Source organism: Lissotriton vulgaris, chromosome 6 (genome assembly GCF_964263255.1).
Source record: "Lissotriton vulgaris chromosome 6, aLisVul1.2, whole genome shotgun sequence".
Taxonomy (NCBI): Eukaryota; Metazoa; Chordata; class Amphibia; order Caudata; family Salamandridae; genus Lissotriton; species Lissotriton vulgaris.
Window position 1 is genome coordinate 967,370,005 of NC_141694.1, and position 24,389 is coordinate 967,394,393.

General features: G+C 43.5%; 1 protein-coding gene across 7 annotated transcripts in view; it reads right to left on the bottom strand.

Moving 5' to 3' along the window:
* LAMA2 (laminin subunit alpha 2) overlaps positions 1-24,389 on the bottom strand; it is a 3,858,378-nt gene that overhangs the window by 1,522,719 nt on the left and 2,311,270 nt on the right. For all 7 annotated transcript variants that reach the window (XM_086927001.1, XM_086926997.1, XM_086927002.1 and 4 more), the window contains one exon: positions 1,884-2,114. In XM_086927001.1, coding sequence (XP_086783127.1) covers positions 1,884-2,114 — 231 coding nt within the window. The remainder of the gene's footprint in view (positions 1-1,883; positions 2,115-24,389) is intronic.

Sequence of the window (24,389 nt, forward strand, 5' to 3'; positions counted from 1 at the left end):
GAGCTTCGTATTGTATGTGCTGAAACCTATCATCATAATATTGATCTGTGTGATCATGTTGTGGGGATTGGTGAGGGCATACAAATGGTATAGATCAAAGAGATTGGAGAGAGCCCAGAGAGAACAGCTACAGAGATTAGCTGCAATACAAGACAATCAGTATAGGAGCCTGAGGGCTCTGGAAACACAGAAGCGAGGAACATTAGCAATTAGTTCAGTTTAAATGTTAGTGATGACCCCTGGAGGTCATCAAAGGGGGGAACTGAGAGAGCGCAAACTGAACGAATTGTAGCAGTGCATCACACTTACACGTAGTACGCACTATCATGAAGAGAAATGCCATGAGTGCTAACATTATATTCACTTATATTCCGAAATGTGTAGTTAATCCAGAGATTTATGTAGAAGTGGAACTAATGCAGAAATGTATACACATGTATAACCTTATTAGACGTGATTAATCCTGAACCCATGTCGTGTGGCTGCTAAATTGAAAGAATGACATGCTGTAAGCACAGAACGGAGTAGGCCTCAGGGCCAGAGCAGAAAGGGTTTGGGAAAGGTATTCCTTTTTCACGACGTGGGTTGCACTAAATGATATTTAGTAGTTAGGTATGTAATAGGTTTATATTATATAGATGTGTTTATATAATCATAAAGCAGACTATTAACATGATGTTGATTAATGAAGGATTTGAAGAATATAATCACTATGAGAAATGTTGTAGGCCTGAAATGTTTAGCCATGTTTGATTTACACGTATTAGTATGAGCCAAGTGCGCCGAGACGAAATGTTGCAAACTTCTGTTAGAAGTTTATGAGAATTGGGATCCTGGCTGCGGATGTCTGTCTACAAATGGAAAGGGGGATCCAATTATATGCGGAATGAATAGAAGGTTGTTCAGGGAAATGAACCAGACCTGGAGGAGGGTTTAGGAATGTTTGAGGGGTATCAGCGGGCCGGAGAAGAGTCTGAGAAGCAAGGTCAACTCTAACGCACGAGGCCTCAATGAAGAAACCCATGGAAAAAGCCAGAAGCTACATCACGAGAGGGGCGTCTCTCGAGGGGCGTCTCAAATGAGATTGTGTTTTTGTATTAGGGACAGCACCCCTGGGTGGAGTTAGAGCAGACGCCTGAGGACCCTTTAGAGAGCGGATGGGTAGGCAGAGAGGGGTCATGACCGGCGATTATAGGTTTTCATCTAGAGACTAAGAGTGGGTGATCTCCCTAGGGAGTCATTCACCGCTGACACCTTTTGGTAGGTTGGGATTCTGTTAAGTAGGGATACCATCCAGAGCAGGGTAGGGACAGCCTAACCTGACCTTTTACTCCGCCTGTAAATGATTGAGAGATCACAATATGTGTCCATGCTGGCAGCTCTATTAATATTGGAGCTAGTTTTGGTAGTTTTCTTTGCTCGTCTGAGGGTTTTCAGAGAGCACATGTATGTAATCGTACCCATGTATCTGGTGAATATTATGCTGAGATGCTTGTACTTACAACTTACCCTTACTTTATAATAAATCCTTGAAAGCTAGAAGTTGTTTGTGGTTCTTCCGAGCGGAGTCCATTATTGATTGAACTAACCTGGTAAGAGATGCACCTTCTTTCCTCAAAGACAGGCAACAAAGGTTCAGTCGACCAGAACGGGGTTTAGATCAAAGGTGATAAGATAGCGATCAAAATCCCGCCCCCGCACCATGAAGATGGCAACATTCGTTCCTATTATGCCATAGTATGAATTCATAAACGAAACAGTCCTGGTAATGACCCAGCTCTACTGTCACTGGCAATGTAATAGTCTGTAATGAGTGAATGAATGAATGTCACGCTGCACAAGGTTAACAAAGAAGGACAGGGTCTTTTGCGGCCATACACTACCTTGCAGCTGCATTGTCCTGTCTCATCAGCACACGAGCATTTATCTGCAGTACAGGTATGGGCCTCGCTGCCGGCGGGCAAGCAGTCGCAGGAAATACATTGAGGGTAGCTACGGAATCCTAGCTTGCACTCTTCACACTTATCCCCAGAAAAGTTTGGTAGACAGAAGCAACAGCCCGTGTCCGGGTTGCACTGGAAGCTCAGAGATCCTAACGGGCTGCATTCACATGCCTGGAAAGAAGAAAAAAGAACATCTTAGCAAGTAAGAATAATGTTAATATTTATTCATTGTTTTTTTCTGAAAGCTGCAGTCTATTTACATACATTTCAATATCTTTTCTGGTAGCAACCTTCTAATATAGCCTTATAGCCCACCGTAGCGTCATTATTGCTGCTCCAGCAGTAAAGGCCCTCGCCTTCAGCTCGGGCTTTAGCAAGGGAGCGGGCCTTTAATGGGCGGAATAACAAATAAAAAAGGCCTCATGGGGGCCTCGGGCTCCATGAGGCCTTTTGTTCACAGCAACACCAGTGAATGACAAACATTAGAATGTTGGAGCTACAGGCTTCGACCGGCCTTTAGAAGCCCGTAGCACTCCATTGTATTCAATGGAGCTCCCAACATTCTAATGTTCTAAAATAAGTTTGTTTCCATTTATTGCATAATTCAACCACAGTACAGGTAGCATCAACAAACATATTTTTCAAATGATGCTGTGTGGTTTGTCTGTTAAGCAATATTGCTTATTGTAAGCTTACACATAAGGCCATCCTGTATTCCAAGAGGGGCCTGTGTACGTTATCACTTAGGTACAATGCTTCCATAGGATACATTTGTAAATAATTGAAACACTTATTAAAATAAGTAGGATCCTTCAAATGTGATGAATGATCCTAAATAATAAGTCAACTGTTGTCAAAAAGGTCCTGCACATATGTAAATATTTCATTTCAATCATTTGTAAACAAATGGTGGCACATAAAATAGGTGCAGCAGTGCAGTGACAAGTAATAATAATACTTTATTGTCTCGATTAAAAAAATAATAATAATTTGCAATATATAATCATATATCACAAAAACTCCGTTTTTAAAATACATACGAGCTATGCACCCTAAGATTAAACCATTCCTTCTAAAACTTCACAAGAAACAGGCGTGTAAAATATTTCTACATTAACGTTTCCCGTCCTCTTATTGCTTGGGACAAGAATTTAGTTATGGAACCAACAACTTTTGGTGACGAGCCCTGAAAGCAAAATAAAATACCATCTTTGATTGTTCTGATTCTCTCACTGTTAAAAATAGGTTTCATGTATCTCCAACCGGGGTCAAGAAGTTCAGGACATAGATACAAAATATGTTTTAAGTATTCTGGTCCTGGGTTTCTGGCAGTCGGCTCTTTGCTGTGTTTTCCATTAGGCATCAAATTGATGAAAGGGCAAGTACAAGAGCCTGAAGCTAGGTAAAGTTTTTTTTCTTTAGTACCAACATTAAAATGAATGTATGATTGTTGTTGTGGAGAGTATGATGCCATCGTACACATTGTGGTCTTATATTTGATAGTTGTCTCCATATCCTGTGTGCAGCTAGATCCTTTTATTTCCTGTTTTCAATTCACTTCAAAATCTTTATTCGAATTTCAAAAATTCATGAAAGCAGATCACATTTTTACAAAAGTGTTCCATAAAATCCTCATTAAAACTTTAGAGGTAAACATTTCTGACTAGACAACAGGCAACAGAGCGCTGTAAAAAAAATTATAAGACAGAAAAGTCAAGGATTATCCATCATTTTACGAGTTCGAGTAACAAGTCTCAAGAAAGTGCTGGTGCGAAAAATTATTTCTTCAGTGTCCAGGGAGAACCACATCTGATAAGAGTCCCCCAAAGAAAGGGGTCTATGTTTTCTAAAAAACAGAGCTAAAAACCATTTTACATATTTTAGATAATATTTACAGAAAAAGAAAAAATGTAAATCATTTTGTGCGCTCACTCCATCACAGGGACATGGTATATAATCTAAGTTTGACAAATGTCCCAGGGGAAAGCTTAGTAAGCATCTTACAGTTCCCGCCCTTAAGCGAAACAGGAGGGATCTTTCCCAGTTAGCCATTGGCAGAGTGAGATATAGTGGTAAGGGATACCTGTACAGCTCTCTACCCATATAGGCAGAGACTGTAAATTTCTTGGATTCCTTGTTGGTCCTATCTAATTTATAAAGTGTGTATAGTGCTTCTTTTAAATCATTCTTATGTGATGGCTCAATTCTAGTTGGTTCTAAAAAGAGGTAGCCTTTGTTTACACTGCACAAACTCTTATAAACTCCTGAGAGCCAAGGAATGTCCATTCCTTTCTCACACTTTAGGCAAGCACTTATGATTTCTTGCGTCAGGGTGGCTGATTTGTTCCTCCAAACTGAAAGCCAGAATAACGCTGGTCTTGTCCTAATAAAATCACAAATGAAATGCAGGTTTAATTCCCTATGGCAAATATACTCAGAAGTAGAAATCCGTACACCCAAAAGTTTCCTGCAAAAACGATATTCTTCTTGTTGGGTGCATCGATTTCTCGCCAAACCCCATACCTCAGCCCCGTATGTGGCCACTGGGACGCATTGCAATTTAAAACATTTTAAAATAACTTTAATAGCGCCTGTCTGCCCCGGACGTGGGAGACTAAGGATTGAGTTGATGGCCTTTGAGAACTTGCTCGTGGAGTGGGCCATATGCCCAGTCCACGAGCTGTTCGCAGCAAAGACCATCCCTAAATATGGAACAGTACGGGTAGAAGTTAATCTATCTGTCCCTACTAAAATAGAATTGAGCTGGCGTTTCCCTGGCCCGCATGACATAACAAATGATTTTTTTAAATTTACGCGTAAATCCAGACCGTCCATATACTGTACAAAGGTTTTGACCAAGATACGCAGGGAGTTCGGAGTGCGGCCCATAAGGACCGCATCATCTGCGTAAAGAAGTACCTGTAATAGTTTTCCATTAACTTTCGGGACATCTGGAGTTGATTGTTTTAGGGAATTGCTCAGCCCGTTGATGTAAATGTTAAAAAGCCGGGGTGCTAAAACGCACCCCTGTCTGACCCCTCTTCCCACCCTGATAGCACCAGAAACCTCCCCACCCATACCGATCCTGACTTGTGCTTTAAGATCCATGTGTAAAAATGCAAGGAAATGTACTAGGGGTTCATCTAGTCCATAATCCAACAAAATAGACCAAAGTTTAGACCTGTTAACTAAATCAAACGCGGACGATAAATCCATGAATGCTAAGTAAACAGGGGACGATCGAACGATGTTATATTTGCCAATAACTAAGTTAAGATTCAAACATTGTTCTACCGTGCCAACCTTGCTTCAAAAACCTAGTTGGCATTGGTCCAACATTCCGCTTTCTTCCGTCCATTCCAGAACCCTGTTATATATTACTCGGCCCAAAATCTTCAGTGTGTTATCAAATAATGAAATTGGTCTATAATTAGTTGGATCGGATCTATCCTTTTTTTTGTATATTGGGACAATAATGCTCGTTGTCCAAGCATAGGGGTTTCAGGTAGGCTATTAAAAATATTCAACAAAAATCGGGGCCCAGAAATCCGGTTTCCACTTTATTATATCAATGGGTAACCCATCGGGGCCCCGGGCCTTGTTACTAAGGCTCTGTGCAATTGCCACTTCTACCTCCAACAGCGTAATCTGTAAGCAACAAAGATGACCCTGCACATAATGATCTGTGCCCTGTGTAGGTTCAGCATATATTCCAGAGAAGTGATTTTCCCATGAGTGACTTGAGATGGTACAGCTGACTGATGTCAATTGTCGGACCATATTGCACAGGTCCCTAACCGCGGACCAGAATGAGTTACCATTCTTTCCGCCAGCTGAATCAGCTAGCACCCCCCAGTGCTCGTCCATGAGAAAATCCTTCCTTTCTCTGATTGTAATTTTATACATCTTCCTTGCTGCCCTTATGCCCATAGGACTCCTAGGTTTGGCGGTTAGAGCCTTACGTAAGTTCTTATTAGCTTCTGAGCATTTGTGGTCAAACCATCTAGGTTCTTTATCAACCTTGTGCACTGGCACTAACAGCAGGGATCTAATTATAAAGCACAATTTGGTGAAATCCTCAATTATGCTCAAATAGTTACCTTTGGTTGACAGACACGAGGTAATTAAATGCTGGTGTCCTTCTATCACAGTCTCAACTATTCTACCACTATCTACTCCCCTCCATTTCAACCGTAGATTATCTGTTGAGGGAGTAATATACCTAGCCCCATGAAAGGTTGTATACACGGGGCGGGATGCTAATCTTAATGCCACTATCAGCAAATTGTGGTCCCCCAAAGTCTGTTGCATGTACCTCAGCCGTTATTAAACGGTCTGCATTACTAAGGATCTGTTCACCAATAAGAATATCTAATTCCAAGCCCCTTCGCACTGCTGGATCTACATGAGATTTGTCCATACCCTGATGTGGTTTTGGGATTTTAGCATTAATGTCCCCCCTAGAAGGATCCCGATACAATCATCTGCGCCTTTATGTTTATCTAAATTTGATATGGCTTTAAAAAGCTCTATAAAATTCCTATTTGGAACAGAGTAAAAATCGTTATTATAAAAATTAATTAGGTAGAGGGAAACCCGTCTTTGATATTCCAATATTTGTATATTAGGACTGTTAGTTGTTATCACCTTGATACTCCCTCCAGAAGCTACCCTGATCCCAATGAATAGGCCTCTAGATGCACACCCAAAATCTGGTTTAGGTGCTGTCAAGCTGAAACAATGGTACCCCTCTATATATATATATAATGTGTGGGCCATGTCTCCTGGAACATTATAATGTCTTTATCAGACAGTATATGCATCCAGTCTGTATCAGCTAATCTTGATTCAAGGCCTGAAACGTTCCAGCTCAAAATATTGAGATCGGAATCATTTATTGTTCTTTTTAGATTCTGATGGCTCTTTGGTTTTTTAGCATTAGTTGCTAGTATTAGTCCCGTAGTACCCTCTAACTGTGGGTGGTGAGCAGCTAAAATTGCTGGGTGTATATGTGTAAGTTTCTGGGCTTTTTTCTCCTTCACTGAAATTGGTGGTTGATAGACTAAATTCTCCCCTGTTGAGTTCCCCTCATAATCATTAGCACTGACCAACCTACCCGATTGTCAATCTTGTGTGTCTAGATTGGAGAAGGCCTGTTCAAAACGATTGTAGGTAGGGACATTATATTCATACCTCTCCTGGGTTTGGGAGATAATTGGGTTGTTACGTCTATATATAGGTAGGGTCTGGGGGTTACGATAGAAAAACCCAGGGGTAAAATGTGAATCCCATCCCTATTAATTTGTGTTGTCCCTGCTCTTTCTTAGATTGTTCTCACTAAATCAGGAGATCCAAAATTCAAAACTATACAGTCGCCCCTACTACTTTTATTCGATTTCCCTATCCAGGGGACCCTGCAAATCCTTTTGAACTCATGGAATAAGTGCCCACCTAATCCAGTTTTAGTGTCTAATAGGTGAAGTGCCCTATTTTTCAGGGTGGTCCAGTGTTCCTCAGAGTTGGGTGGTATTGGCGGTACATTAGAAAGCACAACTGTATAGGGTGTGGACTCAGGGGGTAAGTTAAGATGTCCCTTACTATAAGCAGCAACAAAACCCCCTATGCAGATCCTTCAGACCCTGGTAAATTCCCCTAGATTTTACTCCTGCCCCTACGGACCTAGGTTGTGCTAATTGGATATTACTACTGTTTGATGTGGGAGCCTGTGTGCCCCCATTTGTAACAACATCATTGGCTGCCGAAATCATATTTTAATCAGCAGCCAGATGTGTTCCTTGGTCGCCCCGAACTGCTGTGCCCCCATTTGATATTTGGCTAATAAGTGTGGACAATTTTTGTTCTATATTATTTATGCGAGTGTCAATGTCCACAAGTTTGTCTAATAGTGGTTTTAACTGCACCATTAACTTCCCCTCCAGTTTTGCCAATATACTATCTTCTAACTCTGCCTGGCAGTGCACAGTGGGATTTGGGTTTTTTGATATACTCGGACAAACAAGGCTACCAGCAACAGCTTTGTCTGCATGGCCTTTTTTGCCACGAGCAGTACCCTTTGTTTTTGCCGCTTTGCTAGTTTGTTGTACCGTGAGTGGTGCACCACCCGCCTTTCATTTCCTTGTAGTCGCTGGGGCCATGGCCCCCTTTACTCTACTGCGATTGGCGTGTAAACCTAACCTCCGTAGGGGGAGATGATAATACTTATGATGGTGTAGTAATATTTACAGCAGTTGGTACTATAGGTGACATGGGTGAATCTTCTAAGATTGCCACCAAGGGCTCTAAGGCCACTTGTGGGATACTGGCCAAGTTACCTTTATCTAACATAACTTCATTTACAATAGTAGGCCCCCCTGTAGTGGCTTCCATAGAGGCTCTGCGTGTGTCCAGGGAAAGTCTTCTTTGGGTAAGTTCTATTTCATGTGTCAAGATAGACTCTGCCCTAATAATAACGCCATCAAGGGTGCCCACAACCCCCTGGCCCCCTATCCCCTTGTGAGTACCCCCACTCATATTTAGAGCAAACAATATAAGCAAACTTAGAGCGATAGGGTACACACATTAATAATTTCTAGGAATAAAGAGTCACTGACCATGTCCAAATTCGTGATCAGGAGGGTCCGTTGGTCAAAAATGCAAGATTGATGGCCCTGTCCCTGACGGCCACAGACGGCCCGCCCTTTAACCGGGCTTAGCCCCGCGTCGCCCGCGCGCGTCCCACGACGTGGGAGGTCCGACGTTCTTTTAGGCACCACCTGGAGTGAAATGGCCGTGTGGGCGGCGTCCAGTCGCAAGGAACCCTGGGAGATGTAGTCTCCCCCTTCGGCGGCTGCGCACTAGGTCGAAAAAGGCAGTGGAGGAGACTGGCGTTGCGCGTCCTCGCGTCTCAACAGACCCCCAAAGTGCCTCCAAAGTTCCACGGGCAGCAAGCAAACAGGAAGTCACCCAAGTAGGTTGTCTGCGTAGAGCACCCCTATTTCCTGTTTTAATAATGCCTTTCGGGCTGCCTTGGACATTTTACAGATGACTGCTTAGTTCAGTAAATGGCAGTTAGACAAATCAGTTTTAATAGAGTGTTCTGCAGGCAGTGCATCAGTGGCAATGACAAGTGCAAGAGATGAAATAAAATGCTAGACCAAATATTTAAGAAAGTGTGTTAAAAAAAAAAAAGAATTACACTGAGATACAAAGGTTAATGATATTTTGAGAAATCATGAACATGTGTAATATCTTTTTGATGTTTCTACTCCAGTGCATACATATGCTGGATCATCCTCAGGATGAAAAAGTCCCAGTGTCCAGGCAGACATTACTGTGAATAGCTTAGCTGTTGGGCTTTGTGTAGTCCTCCCACAGAGAGAGACAAAGGAGGACTAGATGTTGGCAGGATGGGCCATCCTGCCAAGATTGCTGGTGGTGGAGTTGTTCCCTACACACTTACATTTCAAAGGGCTTGCCTCCAGCATACACAAAGGAACCTGACACTAGTCATTTGTCACCACAGACTTCATGGAGTCTTGGCAGGGGAAGGGAGGTGCTTTCCAAAACCAGATGTGTTGGTAACCAAGGAGAGCCACTACACGTCAAAAGCTGTCACCAGGTATGTTATGTTATAAAAAAATTCTAAAGTGCATGTTTACTGAAAGGTTTTATGGCACCGAGAGCACTAGCAGCAGTGCGAAGATGCAGCTTAATCGTAAGCTTGACTAAAAAGCTATGGTTTTTGTTGAGTTCTAAATTGAGGTTACTGCTCTTATGTTATCCAGAAGAGAGATCAAAGCACTGGGAGCCAACACATTAAACCTGGTTACCCACAGCTTTTTTCCTAAAGAATTTAGGAACCTGTAGGAGATTGAGATGTGCCAATCTAAGGTTACACCTAGGAATATTATTCTTATTCTGGAGGAAACAAATGTGGGGCTTATACTCTGCAGGATTTTAAAGAGCATATGGCCTGTTTTAAACAAGGTTCTTTGTACAACTGACAGCTAGTGCAGTTTCTTTAGTAAGGATGTAGTGTGGCAGTATCTTAGTTGTTGATATACCAATCCGGCTGCATGATTCAATACAAACTGCAGTTTTTGGCTCAGGCCTTCTGGAAGGCCCAGGTAAAGGGTGTTAGCTAAGTCAATGCGGGACATCACAAGTTTAAGTACAATCGGGATTACTGCTTCAGCCGAAAAAAATGTCCTGATTTGTTTTTATATTACATAGCTGGAAGAAGCAGGAGGAAGTCATTGCTGCAATCTGGGGTTTCATTGAAAGGTCTTCATCGACAAGTATGTTGAGGCTCTTGACTGCCTTTTTAGGAGTAGGAGGGGAACCAAACTCCTGAGGCCAAAGGGAGTGCCTCCAGCAGTGCAGTTTGTTTATGACCCTCATCACCTTGGTTTTATCCGAGTTCAACTTTAGTTGGTGACTGTTCATGCAGTCCTCAATTAAGATCATTGTTCTATGAAAGAAGGCCATAGAGTCTGGAGTATTCACAAGGTTGAATACTAGCTGCATTTCATCAGAATAGTTGTATATTTTTACTTTCCGCCTTTGTAGGGAGGTTACCAACGGGCATATATAAAGATTGAAAAGGATGGGGGATAGAGAAGAGCCCTGAGGCACTCCACAACGGAGCTTAACCGTAGAGGAATAAAAGGGGGAGAGGCGAACTGATTGTTAGTGATCTGATAGGAAAGACTATCCAATCCAGAGCACAGCCCTAGAGTCTAGCGGCCTTGACACAGTCAAAAAGAATGTTATAATCCACTGTGTTGAAGGCTGCCGATAGATACAGGAAACCAGTGCCTGGGCCTAAACTTTATCCACCTTCATGTCATCTACTACAGAAAGAATTACAATTCCTTAGAGTGGAAGGGCAGAAAGCCCGCCTGATGTGAGTCTGGAAATGATGATCCTTCGATGAAAGAACAGAGGTGATGGGTGATGTGAGCTTGGCTAGGTAGGGAAGGTGGGAGATTGGGCTGTAATTCTTTAAAATAGAGGGATTGTGCCCAACTTTTTTTAAGAGCAGCATAAACACTGCTTCCTTAAAATTAATAGGTGCCATGCACTGGCTCAGGGAAAAGTTAAGTATAGCCCACACCAATTCAGGAAACTTTGAGAAAATGACTTTTTGAATCCGAGGGGGGGGACAAACATCAATGGGAGAACCAGATTTGACCTTCAGTAGCAACTTTGGTAGATCTTCTCTATGGATTAGAGGGAAGGCATTAAGATGAGGGGGATCCCTATCTTCCAAAGGAGTGGGGCTGACGGTGGAACTAGGAGGGAAGCTATCTTTGGTTATTCTAATCTTTTCGATGAAGAAATAATTCAATTAATCATATAAAGCTTGTGTGGGGGCCACCACAACATTTAGGCAGTCAGGGTTGGATAATTCTGAGACTGTGTCAAATTTTACTTTGGTTTTATTTTCAGAATTCATGATTTTACTTGAGAACCAAGTGGTTTTAGATTCCCAAATACATTTTTTGTAGGACTTTAACTGCAGGAGGAATTTAACTTTTTCTTCAGGGTCATATGGTTTACGCCATTGTGCTCAGATTTGTATAGAAGGCCTTTGGCTTGTTTATGATCATTCAAGAACCATTTAGATGCCTCACAGTGACAAATCAAGTTCATCCTATGCAGAGGGGCATGTGTATTGGTTGCTTGTCCGACCCAGTTTGTCAAGGCACTCTGGGTAGGAAGGGACTGTGCCAAAGAGTTAAAGAGTTGCAAAAGGCAGTGAGATCAACTTGTTTTCAATTCCTTGACAGAGGATTAGGAAACAAGAGGGTTCCTAAAAGAGGAAGCACCCGTTCTGAATTTAATTAAATGGTGATCTGACCAACAACAGGGAATGACCTGGAGATTGAAGATGGGAAGATTCAGCGACCAGATGTGATCTAAAATATGGCCCTTGACATGGGTGGCTGTAGACACCTGCTGAGCTAAATTCAGATTGGTCAACTGCTCAGTCAGATTGGAAGATATTAGGTCCTCATTGGGGTTGTTTGATCATAAATTGAAATCGCCAATAAGTAACATCTTTGCATAATCAATGGCCAAAGCTGACACCAAGTCGGCTAGGGCAGTTGGAAACTGAAGCATGTGGCCTGGGGGTCTATACAAGATAATTCACATCTATCAGAGAGGATGTGAGTGAATCTAGTTTAATTGTGATATTTTCTGCTGAGTAAATGTGTAATGAAGTGAGTTTTGTGAATGTTAGCTGTTTATTCATGATTGCTGCAATCCCCCCCCCCCCTTTTTGCCATGAGGTCTGTTCACATTCAAAATGTAAACCGTTTCTGGAAGAGCTGCTAGTACACCAAGCGTAGAGTCATCTGTTAACAGGTTTCTGTTAAAAATAACATATCAGGGGATTCTGAATCGAGAAGATCATATGTCTTGAGGTGAAGTCTTACCAAGGGTATTGTCTTAAGATAAACAATGTTTAAATCTTTGTTAATAAGTTTAGAAGATGGGCGGAAATTAGTTTCCACTCTGATTGCCTGACTCACTGGTCTTTCCGGCTGATGTCTAAGCCATCTAGTTTTTGTAGTACAGAATCCTCCAAATTAAGATTTTATGCTCCTAGCGCTCTGAGAAAGCTGAAGGAATAAGTTAAAATATTGGCATTATGACTGGCTTCTGGCCTGGCCGGCCCCGGACGGGCGCAAACGGGCTTGCCTTTGGAGTACCGGCGGAGCACCCGCTGCACACGTTCGCTATGTGGCCGCACAGCCACCATCAAAATTACGACTCGGAGGTCTAACAGACTTGCCCTACACCCGCCATGTTTGGCTCACCTCCTCAGCCAATGAAAGTGTCCCCCTGTTGCGTCTTAACAGTGCATAAAAATGCAGTGTTAAAAAATCACCATAAACAATGTTAAAGAACTATACAAAATAGGCAAAAAACATTAAAGAATTGCACAACATAGGATATAAACCATGCAGGTGGACAGACCTGCTGCTTCTGCTAAGTGCCAATCAACATCAAGGTATAAATATTGGATGCTCAGTACAGCTCTTCAGTGAAATCCTGGGCCTGTGGAAGACTTCACAAGGACTGCCTTGGGCCCTGAGACAACTGTCCTACTGCTTGAGGTTTGCCTTGCCCCCAGAGGACTGCCCCGCTGCTTGAGGAATGCCTTCCTTCTTAAAGCCAGGACTACCAGAGTGATTCCAAGGGCTAGGTGGCTCTCCTCCTGTGTGAGCTACAGGGATATAACAAGCTCCAGAGACTTTCAGCACAGCACCTGGCCTCTGCTGAAGTGAGTCCTAACCCCTCAAGTCATGCCCCAAAGTCTTGGACCCTGGTTGTGGTGTTAAGGATGCTTCTCCTGCTTAGCCCTAAAAGATGGGATTTAGAAGAAAAGTTTTTCATCAAAACATTTCCTGAGAACCGAGAGAAGACCGGCGCTACCAGCTGGCTGATCCGCCTAAGTTGCACAGCCGGTCATCCCCACTCGATGGTAGCTACTGCTATGTTCAACTACACAGCAACAAATATCGTTTGCAGCATCAACCCCAGATCTGGAGCATGTAAATAACTACAAAACACATGGAGCTCTGTAATACACATCTTTATTCTTCAACATGCAATTGATAACTGAACATACTGCAGCATAAACTTTATTATTCACACCCAAACACCTCACAACTGATTGCGTAACTTTGTTAGAAGTTTGCCTAGGACCAAAAGGGCCCTACTGCACATGATCACACATCACTACATCTCTCTCTTTGTTAAATAAAAAATAAGGACAACAAATATACATTAGAGTTCCTCAATAATTTGTTGAAGTGCTCGCACAAACCTTCAAGATTGAGTCATACGAGGTGAAGGAGTTGCATGTCATCTGGCATTGCAGCTGTAAACTCAGATGCTTGATGTACGCACTCAGGTGGACTTGTTTCACTCTGGAGCCGATGAATATCAAGGCAGATGTTTGAAATTGGATGAGTCTCTCGTGCTGGACTTGATGAGATGAGGAGCGGACACCATATGTCCTTTACTTTTAACAATTCTGAACAGATTAGCATCAAACTGAGCATCAGTCGTGTATTACAGTTTTGGTTTAACTAGGACACAGTCTTCTTCTTCACTATGGGCCATATGTATAGAGCCTTTTTCCCATTGCAAACGGGCTTATTCTCAGAATCAGCCCATTTGCAAATGGGAAAAAGCCTTTTGAGATGTATCATCCCAAAAGGGCATTGCAATATAGAGAATCGCAAAATTTGCGATTTTCTAATTGCGATTCACTAAAAAATCGCAATTTGAGAATTGTAAAACTCTTTTTTGATACATATGGCCCAAATTTGCAATGCTTGATGAGGGTATCAAGGCTTTCGACAAACTCATTTGTTGTTTCACCAGCTTGCTGTCTTGCTTGGTTGAAAATGTATCTTTCATAGTCGGCGTTCAGAATTGGATTGAACTTGGCTTCCAAAGTTTCCTTGATTCGATGGTACGATATTTTGTTATTTTATGATATTTTCTTTATCACTTCTTTCACACCGTTCACCTTCAAGGTTCTTTATGTAGTTGATTATCTTTTTGTTATCTACTTCTTCTAGAGCATCCATGAAGCCATCAAACATTTCAACCCATGGACTCCATTTGGTGACAATATTCTGCTTTTTGGTGTTATCGAATGACGGTGGTTGTTTCAAGAGTGTGTCAGCACAGTATTTGGCTCTCCTTTCAGCAGCCATTGAAAAATTTCACCAGAGGCATTTGGATGCACTGGATGCTTCTTGCCACTTTGCATCAGCCGCTCAATATGGCTTGTTCTTTACCCCCAATTCGAGGTCATGGGACACTTCCCTCGCTTGGGCTGGATAGTTTGTTTGTACTTTCTATACTCGGTTGTCACTGCCTTTAGCACTTTCTCACACCTGGCTGCTGCTGCTTTTAGTGCTTCTTCGTACCTGGTCATCACTGCCTTTAGCATTTCTACTTTGTATGAACGATGGCTCTGTGTTATTCTGTGGTGCATTATCTATTTTCCAACCTTACCTGTAGGCTTTTGGCTGGCTTTCAGATGGTGCTCCTCTGTAGAGCATTTACCGCCTTAAAGGACCTTGTGCAAGCTAGAGCGATGCTTTGACACCACATACGCCAACTATAGCTTGCTTATTGGGGCGGACGTGGCATGCACGAGCAGTTTACTGATCTCGGCAAACTCTCAGGGAGACCAGTCTTATTTCTTTAGGGCATGCATCCCCTACTCGTTGCCAGTTGTAGCATCCACCCCAGCTCTAGAGCATGCAAATGACTACAACACACATGAAGACTGGAGTACACGTCTTAATTCTTCATTATGAAAACTTTAACTGAATGTACTTCATCATAGACTTTATTGACAACACCCAGACACACCTAAACACCTTCCAACTGATTGCGTAACTTTGTAAGGAGTTCGCCTAAGCCCACAAGGGTCCTTCTGCACATCATCACACATCACTACACCATTCTGGGGGGCTTCTCAGGGAAGGAACCCAGCCTTGTAGGGCCCTCCTTGGCTACAGCTTGTAGCTTTGCCCCGCTGGAGATTTTTAAATTCCAAAAACATTGATAAAGTCCAAATGTCGAAATCTTTACTGCAACTCCTTCCAGCGACACCCGGATTACGCCTCCTTTTCGGACACCACTGGCTGCCTTGCCCTGCTGAACTTGAACTTCTCAGTACTTTTTCTTCAAAATTTCTTCTAAATCGAAGGTAATCCAAGACCAGGCCCAATGCACCTCATGTACCGACCTCAAGCTGCATCCGAGTCAGCCTTAAAGTTTGACTTTACCCCCGTCTCATGCGACCAGATACCCGTGGTTGGCGCTTCAATTCATTAGGAGCTATTTTTCACTAAAAAGTTTAAAAAGGCACACCTCCAGTTCTAAGTTTAATTCATTTTTGATGTTGTTTTATTTATTAAGTTTCTGGCCTGTTTTTTAAATTGATGTGGGGTTTTTCTTGTGCTTGTTTTCACTTCATTAGGGTTTGTGTGCTGCATAAATATTTTGCACATTGCCTCTAAGGTGCTCCTGACTGCTTTTGTGCCAAGCTACCAGAAGGTTAAGCACAGGTTAACTTAGTGACTTTTGTGATTCACCCTTACAAGGATTGTGGTTGTTGCCTGAGTGGGACTTCCACCCCCCTCAACCAATAACCCAGTTACTTAGAGGAATCATATGTTCTATGTAATAAAACAAGTGATAGTAAAACCATAAAGGTTCATAGCTGCCTTTCAAAATTACTTTGCTAAGAATATTAAGTTAATAAAGCTGTAATATTTTAAACAATACTATTTTTGAGAACAACATGTTTGTCTCTTGTACCTTATCTAGCGTCAGACACCATCTGTGTATTTGACTTTATGATAGATTTGTTGAGGAGCTCTGATCAAGGAGACTAAGCCACATTTATTTGGAGTGTTTCCATCTGTTCACTGTCTGTTTTCTCCGTTCCACATATTAAACGATAGAGCCGACGTTACCCCCCTTGAAATTCAAATACCAAATCAAGTTCAATTTGTGTTGGCGGCAGCTCTCGCCTGAGTAGGATATATATGGTGTTTTTTTATTTTTTTTTAATGTTTGTGATCTTTCCTGTGTTTTACATTGAGGAGAAAAAGTAATACTGCACACATGCTCCACGTTCTATTAGCTGTTTTTCTGTTAGAAATACACAGACATCCATCAGTGTGTGAAATTATCGCAATTCATTTACAGCAAATGTCATGAATTTCAGACAAAATGCATTTAGTGCTATATTTTAACACAAAATCTGTCCTTGCACCCATTTTGGAAGCAAGGATGCATTTAACTCAAAACCAAAATAGCAAAAAAATCATAAGTGCAGCAATAAGACGCTCCTGTTCTGGTTATTCACGTTGTTCCCGTGATCCCACTCTAAAATGTTTAATTACCATGTGGTGTAATATTGATAACAAGAGTAACATGCAAAATGCAAACTTCGGGAGATTACGCAGGATTAACGGAGATTAATCCCGGACCTACTGTCTGCCTCCTTAAAGCAAGCATGGGCAAAGCCAATAGGTTTTGCCATGGCGATGTTTTTTTCTTTTTACAGTGGTGTGTGTATAGTAAGTGAGGATTGAATGTGTTCTTGGTAATTAAATAGCTTTCAATATTTTGTTGAATAATTGCCAGACTCGGTATTTCAACCCAGGAATCTACTGGGAATTGCATGCCACCAGAGCTCTGTTACAATGTATCTAAAACCAGCATTCAATAATTGTGCCTGCCTGAGAGAAGAAACATTCTTACAGAAAAAAAAGGTGCACACAAACCACTCACTGTATCAGCTGTTGTCATCATTTATACTGAAAAAGACTATACTAAACACAGAGCAAACTTATATGGAAAACCTAGTAGCAAAGGCATTCAGGTATGGAAGCTTAAGCAGCGTACCACACTTTAACTGGATATTGTATGGACACCTCTGTCACAGCTGCAACCAAATGATCAAGTTGCCATCCTTCAAACTCGCTGATACAGACAGAGTTACATTGCATTGCATTGTACAGAGAAGCCAAATATCGGCAGGAGAGCAGCTCTAGGGCCCGGAGGTCTGCTCTCAACATGGTAAAAGAATACCAATGGAAAACAAGCATTTACAATGCAATGGTCTCGTCTTTGTTAAAGTTAGAGCTATTAGCATTGCTCATGACAATATTTTGGTTTTTAAAACATAAATAAATGGCATTGTCATTTACAATGCCAATAGCTTAATCTCTCGCAAATGCGAGACCTATTGCATTTGCACCCACTCTCACACACAAAGCCACACACAGAGCCACACGCCCCCACACACACACAGAGCCACACGCACCCACAGCCACTCACACACACAGAGCCACACACACACAGAGCCACACACACGCAGACACACACACACAGAAAGAGCCACACACATAGACAGAGCAGCACACACACACACACAGACAGAGCCACACACACAGACAGAGCCCAACACACAGAGAGCCCAACACACACAGAGAGCCAACACACACACACAATCCAATATTCACAGATACACACACACACACACAGACATCCCTCAGTCTAGGTCAGCCACACGCCCATCTCTGCCCAGTAACGCCCCAGGGAACAGAGGCAAGAAAAAACGATCACAGGCAGGGAACAGAGGCAAGAAAAAATGATCACTAGCAGGGAACAGAGGCAAGAAAAAACGATCTCAAGCAGGGAACAGAGGCAAGAAATTCGAGCACAAGCAGTCAACAGAGGCAAGAAATAACGATCACAAGCAGGTAACAGAGGCAAGAAAATCGCGCACAAGCAGGGAACAGAGGCAAGAAAATCGCGCACCAGCAGGGAACACAGTCAAGAAAATTGCGCACAAGCAGGGAACAGAGGCAAGAAAATCAGGCACAAGCAGGGAACACAGTCAAGAAAATCGAGCACAAGCAGGGAACAGGCAAGAAAAGTGAGCACAAGCAGGGAACAAAGGCAAGAAAATCAAGCAAAAGCAAGGAACAGAGGCAAGAAAAAACGGACACAACCAGGGAACAGAGGCAAGAAAATCGCGCACAAGCAGGGAACAGAGGCAAAACAATTGTGCACAAGCAGGGAACAGAGGCAAGAAAATCGCGCACAAGCAGGGAACACAGTCAAGAAAATCGCCCACAAACAGGGAACAGAGGCAAGAAAATGGCGCACAAGCATTGAACACAGACAAGAAAATCGAGCACAAGCAGGGAGCAGAGGCAAGAAAATCGAGCACAAGCAGGGAACAGAGGCAAGAAAATCGAGCACAAGCAGGGAACAGAGGCAAGAAAATCGCGCACAAGCAGGGAACAGAGGCAAGAAATTTGCGCACAAGCAGGGGAAGAGGCAAGAAAAGCGAGCACAAACAGGGGACAGAGGCAAGAAAAGTGAGCACAAGCAGGGAACAGAGGCTAGAAAATCGTGCACAAGCAGGGGGCAGAGGCAAGAATATCGCGCACAAGCAGGGAACAGAGGCAGGAAAATTGCACACAAGCAGGGGGCAGAGGCAAGAAAAGCGAGCGCAAGTAGGGAACAGAGGCAAGAAAATCGCACACAAGCAGGGGCAGAGGCAAGAAAAGCGAGCACATGCAGGGAACAGAGGCAGGAAAATTGCGCACAAGCAGGGGGCAGAGGCAAGAAAAGCGAGCACAAACGGGGCAAATGCAAGAAAAGCGAGCACAAGCAGGGAACAGAGGCAAGAAAATTGCGCACAAGCAGGGGGCAGAGGCAAGAAAAGCGAGCACAAACAGGGGGCAGAGGCAAGAAAAGCGAGCACAAACAGAGGGCAGAGGCAAGAAAAGCGAGCACATGCATGGAACAGAGGCAAGAAAATCGCGCACAAGCAGGGTACAGAGGCAAGAAATTTGCGTACAAGCAGGGAACAGAGGCAAGAAAATCACGCACAAGCAGGGGGCAGAGGCAAGAAAAGCGAGCACAAACAGGAGGCAGAGGCAAGAAATGCGAGCACAAGCAGGGAACAGAGGCAAGAAAATCATGCACAAGCAGGGGGCAGAGGCAAGAAAAGCGAGCACAAGCAGGGAACAGAGGCAAGAAAATCGCGCACAAGCAGGGGGCAGAGGCAAGAAAAGCGAGCACAAGCAGACTGCCCAGGCTCTGAACCAGCTCATCTCTGGTCCATCCACTGCTTTCCCCAGAAGGGCCCCTCACCTGCTCTCCCTCCTCGCGGCACCCGGCCCCCTGGTTCTCCAGCATCTCGCAGAACTGGTCCAGGGTGACGATGTCCTCACCGCGACTCTGTCTTTCCTGCAGCCGTTGGAGAAGCACGTCATGATGCTGTGCTACCAGTGACTTCTGTGAGGCTTCTTGGCGCAGGCCGACCGCAGCCTCCTGCAGCTGGGCAGGATCCAGAAGGAGACCGGGTGCTGGCAGCACACCGGGAGGGGACGTCTACAGACCCCCACGAGTCAACAGCTGTGCTTGACATGCCTTCAACCGCTTCCTCTTCTTCTCCGTTTCCCTCATTGACCACTGCGTTCCCCATGGCGTCTCTGACCGCAGTGCCGCACCCTCCTCTACTGCTGGCATCCACTTCCCGAAGAGAGAGAGTTGTCAACTTCGAGCCTGCTCTGGTCTACCGTAAAGCGCCACACGAACGTCAGGAAAGTCAGAGTGCCGTGAAAGTGCTGGATGGGGGGGTGAGCACACAGGATGAAAGTCAGGGGAGTCCCTCAGCATTGTTCTGGAGAGCCCTGCAACGATGCAGCACGTCATTTGGGTGGGGGGTGCAACCTGATCTGCCCTTATTCTCTGCAACCCCCAGCGGAGCATCCAACAGTGGCACCGCGACGGGCAGGTGGAACGTAAGGGCCGGTCGCACAAAGGACAGGGCGGCGATAGTCATCCATTGTTCTGCCTGGCTTTGCACCACACCTACCGCTAGACCTATAACTTCAAGATGGCCGCTACAGTTCCGAAGTATCCTGTCCGGCTAGGTGAAGTCCGTTGTTCATGGCCAAGAAGAGGATAAAAGGCGACGTGGTTGAATATTTTAATTTACTGAAAGCAAAGTGTGGGCGTAATGTGAACACTTGCCTCGGTTGTGTGTATTGTTTCACTTTGAGAAGCCCACCATAAGTGTTAGAACCGTGCAAAATTGCCCCGTGAGAGATACGCTTTTGTTACGTGCACCACCTGCCTGCAAAATTCCAACTTTAACATCATTCACTTTGTGTTCAAAATACATTTCAAATATCTAATATATATTAATTTTGCTATCGACGAAGGCCACACACAATAAGCTTGGTGCACTGCGGCTGGGCAAAAGCTTCTTATATTTGTACCGGCTTCGTGTAGCTGCCACATGATCCAAAGTACGTGTCTACGAGTGTTCCTATTATCGGGTTTCACTGTGCGGCTTAGTTGTGCCAGATTCAGAACGCCAGTTTAAATTACATTTACAAAACAAGCCGTCAGGAGGGCAGCCGAACACCACCATGTTTCTCCGAGGTGAGGCAGAAATGCCTCAGAGAAACGCTGCGTAATTTTCGGATTTGGGGGCGTGTTTTCTTTCTCTCCTCTTCCCATTGGCTGGAATGTAAAATTCCAGCCAATGGGAAGGGGAGAGAAAAAAAACAGAAAGAAGCCAAAAAACACGCCCCTGAATCTGGTCTTCAACGGAGTGACGCCCCTCTCCTCCAATGGCTGGCCAGCATTTACGAGGCCAGCCAATGGAGAAGAGGGGCGGGTTCACGCCCTCATACTGTGGATATAAAGTCTCGGAGCGAGACTCCGCAAGAGCAGCCTTCGAGTCCAACAATGCCAGTTTAAATTACATTTGCAAAACAAGCTGTTAGGAGGCAGCCGAACACCACCATGTTTCTCCGAGGTGAGGCAGAAATGCCTCGGAGAAACGCTGCGTCATTTTTGGATTCGGGGGCGTGTTTTCTTTCTCTCCTCTTTCCATTGGCTGGAATGTAAAATTCCAGCCAATGGGAAGAGGAGAGAAAGAAAACAGAAAGAAGCTAAAAAACACGCCCCGAATCCGGTCTTCAACAGAGTGACGCCCCTCTTCTCCAATGGCTGGCCAGCATTTACGAGGCCAGCCAATGGAGAAGAGGGGCGGGTTCAAGCCCCCATACTGTAGACAAAGTCTCGGAGCGAGACTGCCCAAGCGCAGCCTTCGAGTCCGAGACCTGAAAAGCGAAATTCATATGAATTACATTTTTCTAGATGTTACTGCAGTGCATGTTGGTTTTGGAGAGTACCGCTAATAAAATGATACTTATTCTGGTTGGGATCTAATCCACATTGTTTAGTTGGTTCAGGTTTACTTAAGGCCTTTAATAAAAGTGTTCTTGGTTTTATCCTGTGGAATGATAGCTACAGATGAATTGTTTTCTCTCTGCTAGTATGTGATGGCGTATTTTTATATCTACGTTTTTAAATGTCTTAAAATGTGTCCTTTTTACTGCTACTGTTTTGAAGATTGGCACTGCCTTGCTTTCCACCCTATCAGTGGTAGATGGTTGATTCTCTTTGTTAAAGTTATGCCAGAGGGTCTTTGTGGAAATTATGTGGACTCAGTGGATTCCAAGAAAATGAAAGCAAATGTATACCAACGTGCAATTAAACATATGAGCAAACGTACACTTCTGGTTCAGTTGAACTAAGGCTGTCATCAAAGGCACCAACTCAGCTGATGCTTTTTTGTGAATAATATAGACCATCTGCTTGCTGTTGTTGTTGATATTATTATTATTATTATTACAATTAACATATTTTATTAACATATTGAACTATACTATTGCTATCAACCTCAGAAGGATAAAAGACTGAGCCAGTCCTGTGAGAAGTCAAACCTGTGGCCCATTTGTTCCACATATACCTCCGCAGTGGGCGCTAAACAAAGAGCTATACTGCTCAGTGGAGACTTGGCTTTTGGGCTCTTGGCTAGGAATGCCTGCTCATTTCAAATATGCTAGTGAAATAGCCAAAGGAGGACAGTGAATGCTCATCCCTCTAGAGGTCTGAGTGGCTGTCCAATAGCAGTCAAGGGTCGAGTGGGTCTCCAGTCTCTCATCAGAAGAGTGGGTTGGTGTCTATGATCAAGACCCATGTTTTACAATCCCGCTTAGCCCACTCGACCAAACTGCGTGATCTCTGATAAATATCTTCATGCCCTTGAATTTGCTTTTCTGAGAAAAACTTGGGACATACGGAAGGGCTTGAATTGAGAGCCATGCGCTATACAAGGAAGTCCATTCATTCTGTTGCTGAACAGAGAGCTTACCACCCCCCTAGGATAGCCCATCGTTTGGCGGGTTCCAGTCTAGCTTTGCAAGGTGCAGCGGTGACAATTAATGAATGCTGGATTTCAAGTGCATGAACATAATTGGCTTCAGGACACAGATCTCTGTCGGAGAGTCTTACACACATCACAAGATCAAACCCAGGACAACAAAGAGCTTTAATCATCATGCACCCAGACATCTCCAAACTTCCCGGGAGAATTGCATTTGGAAACCACAGAGACGTGAGTTTAGAGAATATGACGTTATGACCAGAGCTTTAGAACTCGGGAATGTGGTTCAATTTCAATTTCCAGGGCCGCAAAACATTCTGTGATGGTTGGCAGATCACATAATCTTTCTGTTCCTATAAAAACAAGCAGTGCCATTTGAGCCCCTGCCTGAGGCATCTCCACAGAAACAAGAGGGAAAAAGCTTTATGTCTCATATAAATGTATGCAACTTTGTATACACACTTCAGGACAACGATTTTTTTTAAAACTTCATATTTTAATGTCAGTAAAATCTTCAATTTGGGGAAACAAAGTACTTTTGATTTTACCAGTATTTTGATAGGCCTGCCTTTTCTCTTCTGATTGAACATTTTGTTGAAGATAGTAATTTATAAAGAATAGTGGTGAAGCACTGGTAAACATACAGAACCATAAATGCAGCAGAGGCAATGAACATATATATATTTTTTTTATTAAAGACTGTGACGTTTGGAGTTTAAAAGCTGTGAGCTCACTGGATCTTGCTGCATGAAAAATGCAGGATGGGCTACTATAATAGCAGACCAAATAAAGCGAGATACGGAAGGGAGCTCGTAACAAGAGCAGGAAAACAAAAAAAATTGTGACCGTAATGAATAGTTAAGCATTAAAGTGGAACAACACCAGAAGTTAGGCGCTGCTTTGTGGGAGTAGCACAAAGTGGGACAAAGAGGAAAGATTACAATCTAGCAAGCAAGCCTTTTTAAAGGACAATTGAAGTAACAAATAAAAGGGCAATGGGCTGGCTGTTAACCCACAGACTGAATACAGCATGTCTACAAGAGAGAGCACATGCTCTGCAAGTGCTGTCTAGACTCCACCTAAAAATACTAAATATTTGTGAACTGCAATATCAAGACAAGTGTATGTCACTTCCACTTGACCTACATTATTACCCAAGAAATAAAAGGGACATTGTGCTTAAAATGGCTGTCAAATATTTAAGGATGGGAAATTAGAGTGGTTATGTTTGAAAGAAACTGTCTTTCTCTACAGTGTATAGAAGTGATATGGTCCTCAACATATTATAGTCACATAAACCTCCTAGGCTAGTTTATTCTATTCCAAACCATCACTTCTCCCAAGATTCCCTACTTCAAAATTCCCATTTTCCATGTTTCCTCTGGCTTTTAAGCGGTACAAAAGGGGGTGGTGATGGAAGGAGCATCTGAACCAATCAAACACTCACACCCAGTCAACAGATCTGGGTTTAATCCATCACCGTTCTTTAGCCCACTCTGCCACCACAGTTCAGACATGGCCATATGCAAATCTGTCTGACCCTGTGCCTCATGGGAACAGTCCAGCCCGAACTGCCAAGCCATGCCTTCCCTGGACCGGAAACAAGCTTCCTAGGACCGGTTTCTGGCATT